Here is an 18,204-nt window from a genome sequence, read left to right on the forward strand (position 1 = left end):
TGTTGTCATACGCATAGGCATAAGCTAAATAAAAACCATCTTTTTAAATTAAAGGCCAAGCTACGATCAAAGTTAAAGGAGATAGAATAAGAGAAATAGAACTGGTAGAGAGTATTATCAGGATTTTCAGGAGGTTAGAGACAACCAGATCTGGAATGTATACTCTGATCTGATTGGATGAACTCCTGTACAGATTGTAAGTGGGTTCTGTTCAGTCTCTTATCTTGTCACTGCCAGGAAGACATCTGCAGAGACGAAGTACTAATGAGAGCTGAGCTGAGGGGGTTGGGCCTATGGACATACATAAAGACACGAAATAATTCAAAAAGAACTAGAGGAAAAAATATGGATGGACAAAGTTACCTACTTAAATAAATAGATGTTCAGAGGTGGCTGAGTGGCTCAGTCGGTTAAGCCTCCAGTTTCAGCTCAGGTCATGATCCCACGGTTCGAGAGTTTGAACCCTGCATAATGGCTCTCTGCTGATAGCGCAGAGCCTGCTTCGGATACTCTGTCTCCCTCTCTGCCCCTCCTCAACTCCTGTGCACTCGCTCAAGGAAAAAAAGAGATGTTCATTTAGTTACTGAACAATGAAGTTAAAGGGGGAAAAATAGATGTTAAATAATTACAAGGAGCTGAATATCAATAAACTACTGAGACGATTACGGAAAGAAAATGAGAGGTCAAGCTTCCTCTGCCTTCCTTTATTATGATAATTCCATATCACAAGAAGAAGTAGAACCTCTATTCACCAATAATAATATAACACTTGATAGGAAGACAGTGTTACAAAATTAGTAAAAGTACCATTGTAGAAGATAATATCAAGAGATGTTCTTGAGATTAAAATGTAATAGCACATTTTGTTGATAAATCCTGCTAAAGAAAAGCTATACCCATACGACTTAAATATTATGGTCATTGGTTTTCTCCTATAGTCTTGGATTGATGTACTTCTCTAACAAAGTTAATGTCTGCTTCTAAATAAGGTAATTGCAATAATTGTTCTATGCTTATTACTATAGGACATTTGCACACTGACCTGCTAATGTTATCAAAGCCAAAATGAGTCATACAGAAAAAAAAAAAAAAAAAAAAGATTACCACAGTGTATTGGAGGAAACTATACAATAACTTAAGGCCTAGAGAGACTTGAGTCATTAAATCATCTTTAATAACCATTGAAGAGGTTCTAAATTTTGTCAATGGACTAAGAGGAATTAACAAAATAGTTCATTGGATAGAGAACAAATTAGGACCAGTCGTACTGCATGTTTGAAGATTAGTTGATATCACAAAACAAAAGGGATTTGTATGTGTTTGACTGTTTTGTTGCTGTTGTTATTGTTATTATTCCTATCAATAAAGCCAATTTGTCTTCATACACAATGTAAGTTTACAGTCTTACTCCAGGGTTACTTGGAGCCTCTTGTTTGTTATTTTAATCTACTACATAAATGTCTAATAGACTTCCCTTTTCTGTATTTCATTTTATGATGGCATTTCAATAGTAGCACTATTGGGTTACATTCCATGCAGCATATCAATGATACCACCTCTTATATATCTTGTGCTTAATTTCAGTGGCTTCTAGAGCAACAAGGGCATCCTTGTGCTACAACAGAATGTTCAGATGGCTCTGTCCTTAGGATCATGGAATGAATCCAAATCCCTGTTACTTCCATGTCAAAGACACATTGGAAGATGGTAATTGGAATGTGTGCCAGTGGCCATGCGCTGACAGCACAAAACAATCTGTGAGCTTTTGGATCTGCTAAGGAGCATGTATAGTCTTTGAAAATTATACTTTATTAATGGCCACCAACTATTTGATCCATGATCTGTCAATCACAGTACCTAGAGACTATCCTCTTTTAGTTTGGACCAATAATGGATATTCCAAGACAAGTCAGGGAACCATTTGAAATGTAAATGGTATTACAAAAGAGTCAAAAGAAATTCATAATACTCAAAATGTAGGAGAAGACTTCAATAGCTACCTTACCGAAAAATGATACTAAGAAATACGAAAGTTGAATTGTAGTTTGTGTTGACTAAGGTAATGATAAAAAATTTAAGTTGAGGGGCGCCTGGGTGGCGCAGTCGGTTAAGCGTCCGACTTCAGCCAGGTCACGATCTCGCGGTCCGTGAGTTCGAGCCCCGCGTCAGGCTCTGGGCTGATGGCTCAGAGCCTGGAGCCTGTTTCCGATTCTGTGTCTCCCTCTCTCTCTGACCCTCCCCCGTTCATGCTCTGTCTCTCTCTGTCCCAAAAATAAAAATAAAAAACGTTGAAAAAAAAAATTAAAAAAAAAAAAAATTTAAGTTGAAAGCTTATGTTGGGAAAGAAAGTAAAATATTTCCATATGCATATTTTGACACCACAGTCGGGGATGTCAATTGGAACTTTAAAGTAAAAGAAGAAGTGAGAAAATCAGCCTAGTACGATGAACCGTATACATTGTATATGGCTATTGACATATGACATGGTTATAAAACAATGGAGACAAATATAAGATTATTTTGACTCTTGGGCCTTGGTTACGGATAACATTGAGTGGGTTGAACTCTGGGGAAAACAAAACAGCTTTCAGCTCCGTGTGGTGGTGGCAGTGTAAATTTGAGAAGATGGTGGCCAAAGCATATTTGCCCAGAGTATAAATTCAAGATCTTGGATTTAATCTGTGAGTAAATGGTCAGCCATGATGAGTTAAGAAACTGGAAAACATTGGGGCGCCTGGGTGGCTCAGTCAGTTGAGCAACTGACTTCAGCTCGGGTCATGATCTCATGGTTCGTGGGTTCAAGCCCCACATCGGGCTCTGTGCTGACAGCTCGGAGCCTGGAGCCTGCTTCCAATTCTGTGTCTCCCTCTCTCTCTGCCCCTCCCCCACTCATGCTTTGTCTCTCTTTCTCTCAAAAGTAAATAAAATGTAAAAAAAAAAAAAAGAAACTGGAAAACATTAATTGGATATATTAATCTAGCAGCTGAGTTGAGGATAGACTAGAAGGGGGAAAGCTAACAAAGACTAGAATATCTGGACACTGAAGTGTTTACACTAGTAATATAAACCGAAGGATTACTAGCCCAGTGAAATAGATAAGATCTGGAAAGTGATCCTTTGTATCTCAGTGATAGGCACTGATATAAAAATACTGCCCATGGCATCTGTAATGGCTTGTAATAGTACAAGGCAATAGATATTGTCATCACCAATTTTCCCAAATAGGACTTCGAGGTTCAAGAACATTGTCACAGCTCCATGGAATATAGCTGGGAATGGAAGATTTTTTTGTAACTTACTATACATTCTTTCATCTTCTGTGAGTGGATTAAGGGGCAAAAGACCTTTTTGAACTGAATGAAATTGAGAAGGTTTTTCTGACTATGATTAGGGGGTCGGAGAAAGAGCAGAACAAAGGCATTCCCTGGGCAAGTAGCCATGTCCTAACCTTTCTGCTATAGAATGAAGAGTAGGGGTAATAGAACATGGGTTTGGAAATTACTTGTCTGAAATCCCACCAATATTATCCAGGCCACACTCTAGGGCTTCACTTCCATGCCCTCTCTGACTGTGTGTTGAATCTGACATCCCTATCTCCACTCTCAGGAGAGGAGCTTGGTGCTGAACTCAGATAGTGAGAAGTTCAGGATCTGAACTGAGCTATGGTGAAGTTCACAGATAAGCAACCATCATCATCTCTGCATTGACTTAGTGTGTGACTCAAATATTAGCACACAGTGAGTACGTGTCAACATAGTTGTCTCCCTCTCTGGGTTCTACTCTCCTCATCTCTGCATTTTATTTCTGCAGTAGGAAAATCCCCTCCTGTTTCTGTCCCTATAACTCTCGGTAACGGTGAAACCACTGAAAATAAATCATGTGAAAGAATTGCCAGTAGAGGCTTGTGAGGACCTGCCTGCTGAGGACAAGTACCACCAGGTCATTCAGTGGCCACACAACCGCTTTGAGAACACACATCCCTGAGGAAAGCTATCCTGCTGGAGGAGATGGAAGGATTGAAAATAGACATGATAATACTATTGAGGTTGGTGGCCGGCTGTTCATGCAACGCTCGTGAAAAAATAGCAGGAAAAGGAGATGAATCTGAAGCAGAATAAGAGCCTGAAGAGATTACAAACAGTGGTATTCATTGGATACTTTGGGGGGAGCAAAGAGAGTTTTTCTACTGTGAGGAAGAATATAGAGGCTAAGAGGCCCAGAATTGGGGTCTGTTGTACAGCTGAAGTTGCATGCACTAAAGTGGCTGATTGTTTAGCTCAGGGTCACTGAAGATAATTTCTCAGATGCCTCATGAATCCTTCATTAGCCTTGATCCAGGTACTTTCACAATCCTGGACAATGCACCTCTAGCTCCCTGCTTTGTCTTGCTGAGAAAAAGACCTTTTTTCAGGGAAGTTCTTATCATTTGCCCAGTATGTCAGGAATGTGCTTACTGATACATCTCCCCTTAAACCATTTCTTTTCCCTTGTTTTCACAAGGAGTTTGGTCAGTCAGTAGCCCTTTCTCAGATAGGAGCATATCTGACTACTTGGCCATGTTCCTCCAATTAATAGTGAATTTTGTGAGGGCTCACAAAATTATCCTTTTTCTCTGTGTGTTTCCAGAACCCAGTATGCTGAAGCACGGTGTAAGTCTTCAAAATGTTTAACAAAACAGCCAAGTGGCAAATATTGGATGAGTGTAATGAAGGATCAGGACAAGGAAATAATAAATAAGCCCCTTTAAATCCTTGGATGTTTATAATAAAAAGGATCGGAGGCCACCGTGGAACGTCATTGGAGGGGCTCAGAGATCTTTGGCACCCTGAGAGCTAAAGAGGGTCCTCATGCCCAGAATATTCGTACTGCCCCCCAGATAATACTTTCCACTCTACTTGGACAGCCCTTATTTGTGAGTCTAGTGTCGTGGTATGCTGGTAAACCAGCTCACCAATAAACAAACAAATAGAAAAATTAAAAAATGAATAAACAAATACATTAAAAAAAAGAATAGAAACAGGGCCCTAATTTGTAGTATTTGCCAGTTTTCACGGTGCATATTCTCCTACTATGGCCAATTTCGCATTGTCAGCGTAATGTCACAGAATGCTGTGTTTGAGAGACCTGCACACAGTTGACTTTGCCAGCCAGTGACTGTGGCGCTAGCATACAACTGCTCAAGTCTTTCCAACTCTGTCAACTTCACTGTCGACGACAGTCCTAATATTGCTAACCACCTGCCTTAGATCCAATAACATACAGTCTGGCTAGGGTCTTCCACCCTGAAATTATACTCCACAGAAAGAAAATATCACCTATTTGCTTCAAGTGGAGTTCCTGTGGGTTAGGATGGCATGAATCACCACAGGAATTATTAGAGTGATGGGTGAGTTTATATATTTGCCTCAAGGTCTCAAGGACAGGTATCACCCCAGGGAGCCCAGAAGCAGAGCCGCCTTTTAGTATCTCTCCCTCTGACGCACATCTATAGGTCAGATATTTATGGCTTTCCAAGCCTGCGCATCCCCTCCTCCACAATACCATCCCCAAATCAGGTTTACACATGTTAGCATTGTTGGCATTAGTGCACCAAATAGTCTTGTTTCCATTTGAATGGTAGTTAGTAAAGATTCATCCCGTTTTTCAACTTTTTTTTTTTTTTTTTTTTTTATTTTTGGGACAGAGAGAGACAGAGCATGAACGGGGGAGGGGCAGAGAGAGAGGGAGACACAGAATCGGAAACAGGCTCCAGGCTCCGAGCCATCAGCCCAGAGCCTGACGCGGGGCTCGAACTCACGGACCGCGAGATCGTGACCTGGCTGAAGTCGGACGCTTAACCGACTGCGCCACCCAGGCGCCCCAAGATTCATCCCGTTTTAAATCAGCACAAATAATTTGAAAATCCGTATATGTTTAAAACACTAACTCTAAAAAAATACATTCCTTCATAATTTAGAAAAAACTTGAACTTAAATACATGCCTTTGTGAGCAAGTCATTTAAACTTTGGCATTTTTGATAACGCTTTAATATGTGGGAAGATTTACATTTTTTCTTAATCTGTTTACATTACCTTTGTGAGTCAGGGTTACTAGGCTGTCTGCTATTAAAAAAAACAAAACAAACAAACAAACAAACAAACAAAAACAACCAAAATATCTCCACAGGAAATTTTAAGTGTTGGACAAAATGTAACCCTTGTGCAGTGCTGGTAGGTGCAGGTGTTATGAAAAACAGTATGGTGGTTCTTTAAAAAAAAATTAACAATAGAATTACCACATGATCCAGCAAATCCACTCTGGGTATATATCCAAAAGAATTAAAAGTAGGGTCTCAAAGAGATATTTGTATACCTGTGTTCATAGCAGCATTGTGGGTAATGGGCGAAAGGTGGAAGCAACTTAAATCGTAACCAATTGACAAACGTAATGTGGTTGCAATATTGTGATTTATTAGAAATGTATGTATTTGGTCATCCAGACAACCAAAATATATTCCTCATATGTATTTGGTCTTCGTTCCAGGTTCCTGACTCACAGCTCCTAAAACCCTTGGAATTTCCTGTGATTAAGTGCAATAAAGGTGTCTTTAGTTATGTTAATGAAGGTGACTTTTGGACACCACCCAAGAAGCTGGTAGCCAGGAAGACTAACTTGTGATTAGAGGGTAGGAACTTTCAGTCCCACCCCTGACTTCCTGAGGGGCTAGAGGTTGAATCAGCCAATAGCCGATGACTTAGTCAATCATGACTTTGAATGAAGCTTCTATAAAAACCCAAAAGGACTGGGTGAACAGCAGGTGTTTGGGGCAAAGTGGTGCACTCAGAGAGCTTGGAATTTCCTCGCTTTTTCTCCATACCTCATCCTACGCATCTCTTCCATGAGGATGCTGATTCCATCCTTCAGCTGACAAATGTAAGTGTTTCCCTGAGTTTAAAAGAACCTAAGGAGGAGGTTGTGGTTGTACAAGTCAGAAGCCCAGGTAACTGCCTGGGACTTGCACCTGGTGTCTCAGATGGGGGCAGGGGTAGGTAGTCTTGTAGGACTGAACACGTAATCTGCGGAATCTGATGCTATCTCTGGGAAGGTGGTGTCAGAATGAAGTTAATTCTTGGACACCCTGGTCGTTGCCTAGAATTGCTTTGTGTTCTGTGGAGGACCTCCCCCATGTTGGAATTGGGTCTGAGAACCTGTAAATGAGTTGTTTCTACATATAATAGATTATTCAGCCTTCAAAAGGAAGGAAATTCTGACACATGCTACAAAATGGATGAAACCTGAGGACGTTTTGACAAATAAAATAAGCCAGTCATAAGACAGATAGTGTATGATCCCACTTATATGAGATATTGAGAGTACTCAAACTGATAGAGACAAAAAGAATTATGTTTGCCAGTGGCTGGGGGGAAGCGGGGAATGAGTAGTTGTTTAATGACTATAGAGTTTCAGTTTTGCAGATGGAAAGTTCTGGAGATCGATTGCACAACAGTGTGAACATGCTTAATACTACTGAACAGTACATTTAAAAATGATCAAGATGGTAACCTTTATGTTATATACATTTATCACAATGAAAATTTATTAAAAATGTAAAAACAGTTATGAAATGGATGGGTAAAATATGATTCTATCATAAATTGATGTCTTTTGCATCCATAAAATCGTATGTTTGAAATATAATAACTATTATAAATCTCTATAAAAGATATAGTTTGGTTATGAATGTAAAAAGATATATATAAAAGAGCAAAGAAAAAGTAAATTAAACCTCACTCGCAACAGTTGTCCTTTTTTTTGCATTTCATTACTATTATTTTATTTTATTTTTCTTTTTTTTTAAATTTTTTTTAACGTTTATTTATTTTTGAGACAGAGAGAGACAGAGCATGAATGGGGGAGGGTCACAGAGAGAGGGAGGCACAGAATCTGAAACAGGCTCCAGGCTCTGAGCGGTCAGCACAGAGCCCGACGCGGGGCTTGAACTCACGGACCGCGAGATCATGACCTGAGCCGAAGTCGGACGCTTAACCAACCGAGCCACCCAGGCGCCCCTCATTACTATTATTTTAAAGTGACAGTTTCAGGGGGCACCTGGGTGGCTCAGTCGGTTAAACATTTGGTTAAACATTTGATTTTTGGTTTCAGCTCAGGTCACGATCTCACGTTTTTGTGAGTTTGAGCCCTGCCTCAGGCTCTGTGCTGAGAGTGCAGGGTCTGCTTGGGTTTCTCTCTCCCTTTTTCTCTGCTCCTTCCCCACTCGCGCTCACTGTCTCTGTAGAAATGAATGAATAAACTTAAAAAAAATTAAAGTAAAAATTTCATGATTTTATATGACTTAAAAAAAATCAGTCAAACAGGATATTTTTGGCAAAAAGTCAATGAGTATAAGGATGCAGAGGTAGTAGAAGTGCATGGCATGACAAACGAGGGGTGAAGGATGAATTATGCACTGTGTCTGAGGAGCAGTTACGAAAAATGAAATGGGAAATATTGCTGTAAATGTAGCCTGTAGCGAAATGCCTGACCGCCTGAGGTACCAGGCTGAGGTGGGAATTCTTGATAAATTCCTCGACGAATTGAATAGTGAGAGGCTCCCAAATCCCATTCCCTGGCATCATCCAACACCCATAAAACATTCTGAAACTCTGCCAAACTCTCCCTGATCAGGGAATCACCAGATTTCAGGGTATCCAAGCACCTTAAATGACACCCAGCAACTGAAGTCACGTATTTCTATTGCTCAAAGTTTATTCATTCTGTCATATTTCATTCGATAAATATTTATCATGTGCCTACTGTATGCCAAGAACAGTTCATGTTTATGCTATAAAGAAGCAACTCGGGGCACCTGGGTGGCTCAGTTGGTTAAGCGTCCAACTCTTGGTTTCAGCTCAGATCATGTCTCTCATTTCTGAGTTCGAGTCTCTGACTCCCGCTCTATCTTCCCCTCCCTGACTTGTGCTCTCACTCTCTCAAAAATAAATAAACATTAAAACAAATTTTTTTTTAAAGCAAAACCCTTACCTTTATGGTTGTCAGCTGGTATGCTTCTCTTGTCCTCTGTGTAATCTCTCTCCACATGTTCTCTGATTCATTTGTCTATCCTCAGCTTTTTAAATGGCTGCTGGCCTCCAAGAGGGCAAAATGGAAGTTGCCAGGTCCATATGCCTTGGAATGCACACCTCATTTCAAGTCTATTTTATTGGCCAATGCAAGTCATAAGGTGATCCCAGATTCAATGGGTCAGAGAATAGACTACACCTCATGATTGGGGGAATTGCTTTGTGTGTGCAGCCAAGGGAAGAATTATTGGCAGCCATTCTTGCAAATGGCCACACTCGATAAACAATCAGAATGACAGATGGCAATGGTACAACCACCATGAGGGAACTTTTAATACCTAACAAATCTATGAATACATTTATTCTTTGACCTTGATAGTTGTACTTCTCATAATTAACCATAAGATTTATCAGTAGAATTTTCCAACTAAAGATGTGAGAGGAAAAGAAAAAAAAAAAAAATGAAGAGCCCCTCAGGTGCTGATGGAACAATGCCAGAAGGTCTAACATATGTAGTTGGGATCCCAAAATTGAGATGAGAGACTGAGGTAGAAAATAATTTTGGAAGTAATAATTACTGGAATTTTCCAAATCACATGAAGGTCATAAATTTATTTTTTATTTATTATTTATTTATTATTTATTACAAAAGCTCATTGACCCTCAAAGAGAATACAAATCAATAAACTGTGTACACTAAAGAGATAAAGTAAAAAAGAGATAAAGTAAAAAATCTTAACAGCTGCCAAAGGGAGCAGGCAAATAAAATACAAATGTTTAAGGTGATTAAGACTCACACCTCTTCCACTAACTGTTAAGCATGTTAACAGTTTATAAATGCTCATATACTCTTGGGCAATACTTAAACATCATTATTCATGATTCTAAAATTTCCAACTTATTAAAATCCAGGGGATGAATATAACTTCAACCTAAGTCTTTTTGTGAGGAAAAAAGCTCTACAAATAGAAATCATTGGTACATAGTAATTGTGAGTATTTAATATTCCCTTTGAAAATGAGTCAACATTCATTAAATAAGCCTCTAGCAAGACTAGATTAGGTAGAAAAGGCTTTCTTATCAGAGCATCTTGAGAGAAGCAAGAGAGTAAGAGGGTCAGGGGGAAGGGAGGGTAATGGGAAATGATTTTAGAGACCCAGCCCATTTGGGAAGAAGGTGAGGCTGATGGAGACCTGCTCTGTCCCCGGAGCCCTGGTATAAATACTTCCCTCCAGAGTTCCACAAGAGAGGATAAACAGCCCAACTCCTGACCCACCAGCCAATTTTTATTATGGATCTCATGGCCTCTGTTCCTGGAGACTCAGCCTAAGGCTGGTGAGTGAATTAGACATCTGGGGGTGGAGAGGTTCTGAGATCCACGTAAGGACTGGGCTGGTGTTCTGTCCCCAAAAGGCCGGAGGTGACGGGCCTCTTGGAGGCTATTGATACATCTGGACAAAGAATGGTAAAGACCAGAAGCACAAATCTGATTGGTTCTAGCAGCTGTGGAAAGTGAGGTCTGGGAGGGTAGCTGAGAATGTATGGGCCAGATGGAAGTTCCTGTAGGGTGGCAAATCAGGAGAAGCAATCCAGTTAATGGCAGGTGCCCTCATAGTTCTACGAGAGATGAGAAAACAGAAAACACATTTACTTAGACTATGGACCCCTACTGGAAAACCATGAAAAAAGCCTTGAGAATGGCAGCAAACTGGTCACCTGCCCCAAGCCAGATGTTGGAGGGAATTTTGGGAAAGGGGCCAGGGCATCTCGGCAGGTGTGAAAAACTAGGAGCCGATTTTCCTCCCCAGAAAGAAAAATCGCAGCACCAAAAGAGGGAGCTGGAGTGGAAGAAATACTGTTAGTGAGCATAAGATTTATCTTAGCCCCTGAGCTAGATATTTTAAGATACCTTGTCATTTAACATCTTCAGAAACCCCAGGATGAAGGTATTTTATTATTGGTTCCATTTCTTCTTCATTCTGGTGAAAATGGGATTAGACATGGCTGTCTTCTCAGGAGGTGCCCTCTGAGCCCATTACACCTGTAACATTTTACTGATCTCATCTGCTTACCTACCCACAATTCTCTCAATCTATAAGCCCAGTTAGGACTCAAGCACAGGACATGATGTCTGAAAAACAGCCCATGCTCCAAATAAGCTTGCTGAATGATTAAGCTAATGAATGAAGGAAGGTGTATTAGGAAACAAATGGTAAAATTACATGTTAGTTTCTATCAGAAGAATCTTAGAAATGTCAAGTACTGAGACTCCCCATCCCCAGAAATAATGCCTTTCTTTTTCCACTTTCAGTCATTTCTAGACTTAGCTCCCCAAGGTATGAACATGAGACACACAAGCCCTGTTACCTCTTGAAGTTCTCTTGATTCTCTTCACAAGTGAGCAAACTGTATGCACTGAAGTCGGAGAAATTTCAAACTCATTTCTATCAATTATTGATTGGGAAATTGGACAAGAGTTTCATATTCTCTGAGTCCCTCTTTAGGTGTGAAATGGAGACAATATCCACTCCCTAGAGTGGATGTCTGCTCCCTACATGAAGAGCATACAAAGTGCCACGTATAATGTGCATACTGCAATTCCTGGCATAAAACAAAGCTTAATAAATATTAGTTTAATTCCTCTGTGGCTGTATTACATTCAGATCCATTCTATTCCTGGAACCCAACTTACCTTTTAGCATCCAATCTCTTCAATTACTATTCCAATAAACCTTCACAGGTTATCATTCAACACTAATAGCTTTAAGACATCTGATGGCTGTGTCCTGTGTGAAGGGTGAGGTCTAAGTATGAAGTTGTGATCAGGTTCTTCACTGTTTGTGCAAGTCCCTATGCACCTGTCACCCTACGCTGGAAGTGTTTCATGAATATACTGTGCATTGATTGGTATGCTCGCCTTTTCTTATGCTGCCTCTTGTCTACTAAATTAGTCAGTTTCAAGTATCTTTTTACACTCTTCCCAGTCATGAATAATGAGTTTCTCTATTTATGCATAATCCTCTTTGAAAGTGAAATACAGACAGTAATGTCTCTGACTTTGGTTAGTTGGAGGTAAGGATAATTGACTGTCACTCACTGCGGTGCAGACCATATCCTTCATTCTTGCATATTTCCTATTTGCATGTTCTGAGAAGATGAAGAGTGTGAGATATGACAAAAGTCCTAATATTCACAAGGAATATTAGAATAATTCTTTCATCTCTTTGTGAACAGAAAGTGAGATCCCAGGTCATCTGCTCCAAGCATGACAACCATAAACCACACTGCTGTTAGCCATACAATCTTCCACTTGCTGGACATCCCCGGGCTAGAGGACCAGCATGTGTGGATTTCCATCCCCTTCTTCGTTTCCTATGTCATCACCCTGCTTGGGAACAGCCTGCTCATCTGCATTATCCTCACAAAGCGTAGCCTCCATGAACCCATGTACCTCTTCCTCTGCATGCTGGCCGGAGCAGATGTTGTCCTCTCCACGTGCACAGTACCTCAGGCCTTGGCCATCTTCTGGTTCCATGCTGGGGAGATATCCCTGGATCGCTGCATAACTCAGTTCTTCATCATCCACTGCACTTTCATGTCTGAGTCGGGGATCTTGCTGGTGATGGCGTTTGACCGCTACATTGCCATATGCTCCCACTGAGATACACCACTATTCTTACACGTGCACTGATTGGAAAAATTGGCGTGACTATAATTCTGAGAAGTTTCTGTACACTTTAACCCCATAGTATTTCTTTTGAAAAGATTGACTTTCTGCCAAAATAATATTGTTCCACACACCTTTTGTGAACACATTGGCTTGGCCAAATATGCTTGTAATGACATTCGTGTGAACATCTGGTATGGATTTTCCATCCTAATGTTAACAGTGGTTTTAGATGTGGTGCTAATTTTTGTTTCCTATGTGCTGATTCTCCGTGCTGTCTTCCACATCCCTTCCCGAGATGCTCTCCACAAAGCTCTTAACACATGTGGCTCCCATGTCTGCATCATTGTCCTCTTTTACAGCCCCGCGATCTTCACAACACTTACTCAGCGGTTTGGACGCCACATTCCTCCTCATACCCACATCTTGTTGGCCAACATCTGCATGCTTGCCCCACCTATGCTGAATCCCATCATTTATGGGATTAAGACCAAGCAAATCAGAGAGCAGGTGGTTCACAAGTTGTTTACAAAGCAGAAATCACTTTGGTTGAAGAACTGATTTTTCGGAATCTCTAGCCATATGTGAAGTGGTCTGTGGAAGTGGTGGGTGGGAGAGATAAGCTGAAACACCAGGAGAAAGCTCAGTGGGTTCTGTCTATGGAGCAAGACCACCAGGGAGGTTGGAGGACTCACTCCTTCATTGTCAAAACAACTGAGCTCAGTACCATGTTGGACTGAGCAAGCCCACTCCTGCAAAGACCCTGGGACAGGATGCATTGATTTTCAGAAGTCATATGTCCTTAATGACTCTAGGATGATCTTTAGAAATGGATGAAGTGAGAGCCGTGCTCTGGCCTGGGATTTTGCTCAGCTATTTCTCACTGGGTTTCTCAAGCTCTGAGACATCTCCTGATGTTTATAGACAATCACATACAAACCTCTACTCCTTAATGGCCTTCATTCTGGCTAATGATATTCTTGGAATCAGTGATCCCTGTGTTTTGCAGTTATTCCTATTACATTATAATTTATATCCGATCAGCATGCATGTCTGTAATAAGAGAAAATAAATGAATTGTGTTTTGTATTTGGCAGAAAAACCCCTGAGGAGACTGAGGGGATTGAAAATGGTCTCTCCTGTAGTTTCTGGGGGGTGGTGTGTGCTGGGAACAGGGACCCTCCTATCTCAACGTCAGGCTATGTTCTTCAATGATCCCCTCCTCAGCAGGGCATTCGAGGCCTTTAATGACCTGATTTCTGACTTCCTTTATAGCAGCACTGCCATGTCACCTCCAAGCAACCCGAGCATCAGACACACTGGGCCATTAATGCCTCACCTTCCCCAGATCATGCCATGCTCTCCATGTCCCTGATCTGCCTTGGGATAACCTCCATCAGCTTGTGGAAAACTCCTATTCCTCCTTCCATGCCCACCTCTCATCTCTTCTCTTCTGTGGTCCTTTCTCCAACCACATCTCCTGCCCAGTATGCTCTTTAATTGATACTTCCTTCCTGAGCAAGATAGTGTGTTGTCCATATTTCATTTTAAAATATGTATCTTTGTAAAAATCTATGTTTCTTGTAGAAAATATTAGAAATTAAGAAAAAAGACAAACATGAAATGGAACTCATAAACCCATAAACCTTACAGCCCCTGAACAATTTTATTGTTAAAATTTTGTCTTCTATGGCTATCTATCCATATCTATATACTTCTATATCTGCATGTACACCTGTATGAGTCTGTGTTTGTATTTTATCTCCATCTGTATCTAAAGCTTGATCTACTCCTTTATCTACCTGGAAAATAGTATCATACGATACATAAACAGAATATTGATTGTACTATATATGTTTCTTTTCCACTATGTATAACTAGTTTTCTAGCAGTACTTGTTGGCATTGTTTCTAATACATATGCATTTATACAATCAATTACTATGCCTATGAAGTAGTTTACTGCAGAGTGTTACTATATTTAATGAAGCATTATTATTTTAAGCCCTTTTTGCATAGCATTATGACTATTTACAAATTTAAGGCTCACTTCTATTTGCCACTTAAGTTTACAGACCAGATATGTTTAGATAAATTATTTGTAAGTAACAGTAAAACCTTGGATTGCGAGTAACTTGTTCTATGAGTGTTCTGCAAGACGAGTAAACATTTCTAATAAATTTTAACGGGATAAATGAGCAATGTCTTGCAATTGGAGTAGTACGTGACGCCCAATGTCACATGATCACAACTGAGCCAAGGGTTCTTGAAATTTGCTTTGGTATACAAGTGCTTTGGATTACAAGCATGTTTCCAGAACGAGTTATGCTCACAAATCAAAGTTTTACATATCGTCTTTTAATATAAGATGTAAATACTCAACGTAAGACAATTGGAAAACAACAAAAATATAAAGAAAATCCCTAGTCAGGAGGAAACCACTGGTAACAGTTTGGTGTATTGCTTTACTTTCATTGTTCTTTGCATATATATTTTCATACATTTTAAATATTATTGGACATTTGGAGCTTTCCATTTTTAACTATATAAATAAGACTTCCCTGAACATACATCTTACTCTGGGTATTTCAATTTTTTATTTTCAGGATGGAGTCCTAGATATGCTATTGCAGATTTTATAGATTTTTTTTATGAATCTTATAAAAATGTCCTCAGAAAGGATGAGGATAATTTATCTCTGTACTAATAATGGAGTTGCACAGTTTTCTTTAATTTTTTTTTTTTTTGCCATTTAAAAGGACAAAAATGTTATACTGCAATTTTTTTTATTTTAGCTTGTTTTATTTTTTTATTTTTTTAAATTTACATCCAAATTAGTTAGCATGTAGTGCAACAATGATTTCAGGAGTAGATTCCTTAGTGCCCCTTACCCATTTAGCCCATCCCCCCTCCCACAACCCCTCCTGTAACCCTCAGTTTGTTCTCCATATTTATGAGTCTCTTCTGTTTTGTCCCCTTTCCTGTTTTTATATTATTGTTTCCCTTCCCTTATGTTCATCTGTTTTGTCTCTTAAAGTCCTCATATGAGTGAAGTCATATGATTTTTGTCTTTCTCTGACTAATTTCACTTAGCACAATACCCTCCAGTTCCATCCACGTAGTTGCAAATGGCAAGATTTCATTCTTTTTGATTGCCAGGGAATACTCCATTGTGTATTGTGTATACATATATGTATGTATATATATACCACATCTTCTTTATCCATTCATCCATCGATGGACATTTGGGCTCTTTCCATACTTTGGCTATTGTTGATAGTGCTGCTATAAACATGGGGTGCATGTGTCCCTTCGAAACAGCACAACTGTATCCTGTAAATAAATGCCTAGTATGCAATTGCTGCGTCGTAGAGTAGTTCTATTTTTAGTTTTTTGAGGAACCTCCATACTGTTTTCCAGAGTGGCTGCACCAGCTTGCATTCCCACCAACAATGCAAAAGAGCTCCTCTTTCTCCGCATCCTCACCAACATCTGTTGTTGCCCGATTGTTAATGTTAGCCATTCCGACAGGTGTAAGGTGGTATCTCATTGTGGTTTTGATTTGTATTTCCCTGATGAAGAGTGATGTGGAGCATTTTTTCATGTGTCGGTTGGCCATCTGGATGTCTTCCTTAAAGAAGTGTCTATTCATGTCTTTTTCCCATTTCTTCACTGGATTATTTGTTTTTTGGGTGTTGAGGTTGGTAAGTTCTTTATAGATTTTGGACACTAACCCCTTATCTGATATGTCATTTAAAAATATCTTCTCCGATTCTGTCAGTTGCCTTTTAGTTTTGCTAATTGTTTCCTTAGCTGTGCAGAAGCTTTTTATTTTGATGAGGTCCCAGTAGTTCATTTTTACTTTTTTTCCCTCGCCTCTGGAGACGTGTTGAGTAAGAAGTTGCTGTATACTGCAATTTTTACTTATATTTTTAATTGATATTGAGGTTAAACATACATTAGATGACCATAGTTCATCTTATAAGGTAATAGTAACAATCATTTGTGTACTTACTTTACAGGTCCCAGGCAAAACATTTTATATACATTACCTCACATCACCTTCACTTGCACTTCATAAAATAGGTATTACAGATGGGGAAACAGAAACTCAGGAAAATGTCAGAGGCAAAGACAAATCCATTTTATTTTTATTTGTCAGGTTGTGCTCTTGACTACTAAATCCCCCAGATGATTTTAGTTATTTTTGGTTTTGCCATTTAACTCTCAAAACTCTAGTTTCTCCTTATCTGTTTTCATTAATTTTAAAATGTATTATAACAATACATGTTTTCAGTCTCATTTTTAAGTATTTATCCAATATGTCTAGATTATGTTTTTATTGTTTTTATAAACTGATTTAATTATTTAACATTTAAATACATTAATAGCTATATGTATGTCTTTTCTGTCTTTTTCCATTTCTTAATCATAGAAAATTCACTATAAGCAAGGATTTGAGTATTATTCATATTAATTTCACTACTTTCATTTTCTCATCTCTAAATTAGGATTACTTTATAAACATTATAGAGTTCTTATGAGGATTAAATGGGTTACTATATGTAATATGTTTAGAATGTCGTTAAACATATACTTATGTATATTAGCTATTATAATTATTGCTTTTTATTTTCATTCGTCTTAAGATAACTTTTTCACATTTAACAACTGCAAAACATCTTTTTTAAATTAGTTAATTAATTAATTTAATTTGAGAGAGAGAGAGAGTGCATGCAAGCAGAGGAGAAGGGCAGAGGGAGAGAGAGAGAATCCCAAGCAAGCTCCATGCTTAGCATGGAGCCCAATGCAGGGCTCCATCCCACAACCCTGGGATCATGACCTGAGCTGAAAACAAGAATTGAACACTTAACCAACTGAGCCACCCAGGCGCCCCTACAAAACATCTGTTAATTTTGAATTAATTAGGGACACCGGGGTGGCTCAGTCGGTTGGGCATCAGACTTTGGCTGAGGTCATGATCTCATGGTTCGTGGGTTTCAGGCCCTCGACAGGCTCTGTACTGACAGCTGAGAGTCTGAAAACTGCTTTGGATTCTGTGCCTCCCTCTCTCTTTGCCCCTCTCTCGCTCATGCTCTGTCTTTCTTTCTTTCTCAAAAATAAATAAACATTAAAAAAATTTAAAAATAATTATATATTCACAGAAAGTTGTATAGTAACTATGTACTGGGAGTTCATGTTTCTCTCTATCAACCTGTTTTCCCCTATGGTAACACCCCATGTTAGTTAACACAATATCAGAACTGTAAGGTTGACATTGGTACAAACCACAGAACTTACTAGACTTTATCAGTTTTATGTGTACGATTTGTATGTGTGCTTGTGTGTGTATAGTTCTTTGTGTGTGTGAGTGTGTGTGCGCATGTATGCCTGTAGTTCTAAATCTATGACGTTAGATTCACAGAACCTCCACCATAGTTATGATACAGAATTATTCATCACCACTTATGAGATCTT

The 18,204-nt window shown here is 39.3% G+C and overlaps 1 protein-coding gene across 1 annotated transcript; it reads left to right on the forward strand.

Moving 5' to 3' along the window:
• The first annotated feature begins 12,325 nt into the window (after positions 1 to 12,325).
• Positions 12,326 to 13,288, forward strand: LOC131486596 (olfactory receptor 52B4-like). The gene is given in 3 exon segments (XM_058686503.1): positions 12,326 to 12,710; positions 12,713 to 12,798; positions 12,800 to 13,288. Coding segments are annotated over 3 exon segments (960 nt in total).
• Positions 13,289 to 18,204: the final 4,916 nt, after the last annotated feature.

Source organism: Neofelis nebulosa, chromosome 10 (genome assembly GCF_028018385.1).
Source record: "Neofelis nebulosa isolate mNeoNeb1 chromosome 10, mNeoNeb1.pri, whole genome shotgun sequence".
Taxonomy (NCBI): Eukaryota; Metazoa; Chordata; class Mammalia; order Carnivora; family Felidae; genus Neofelis; species Neofelis nebulosa.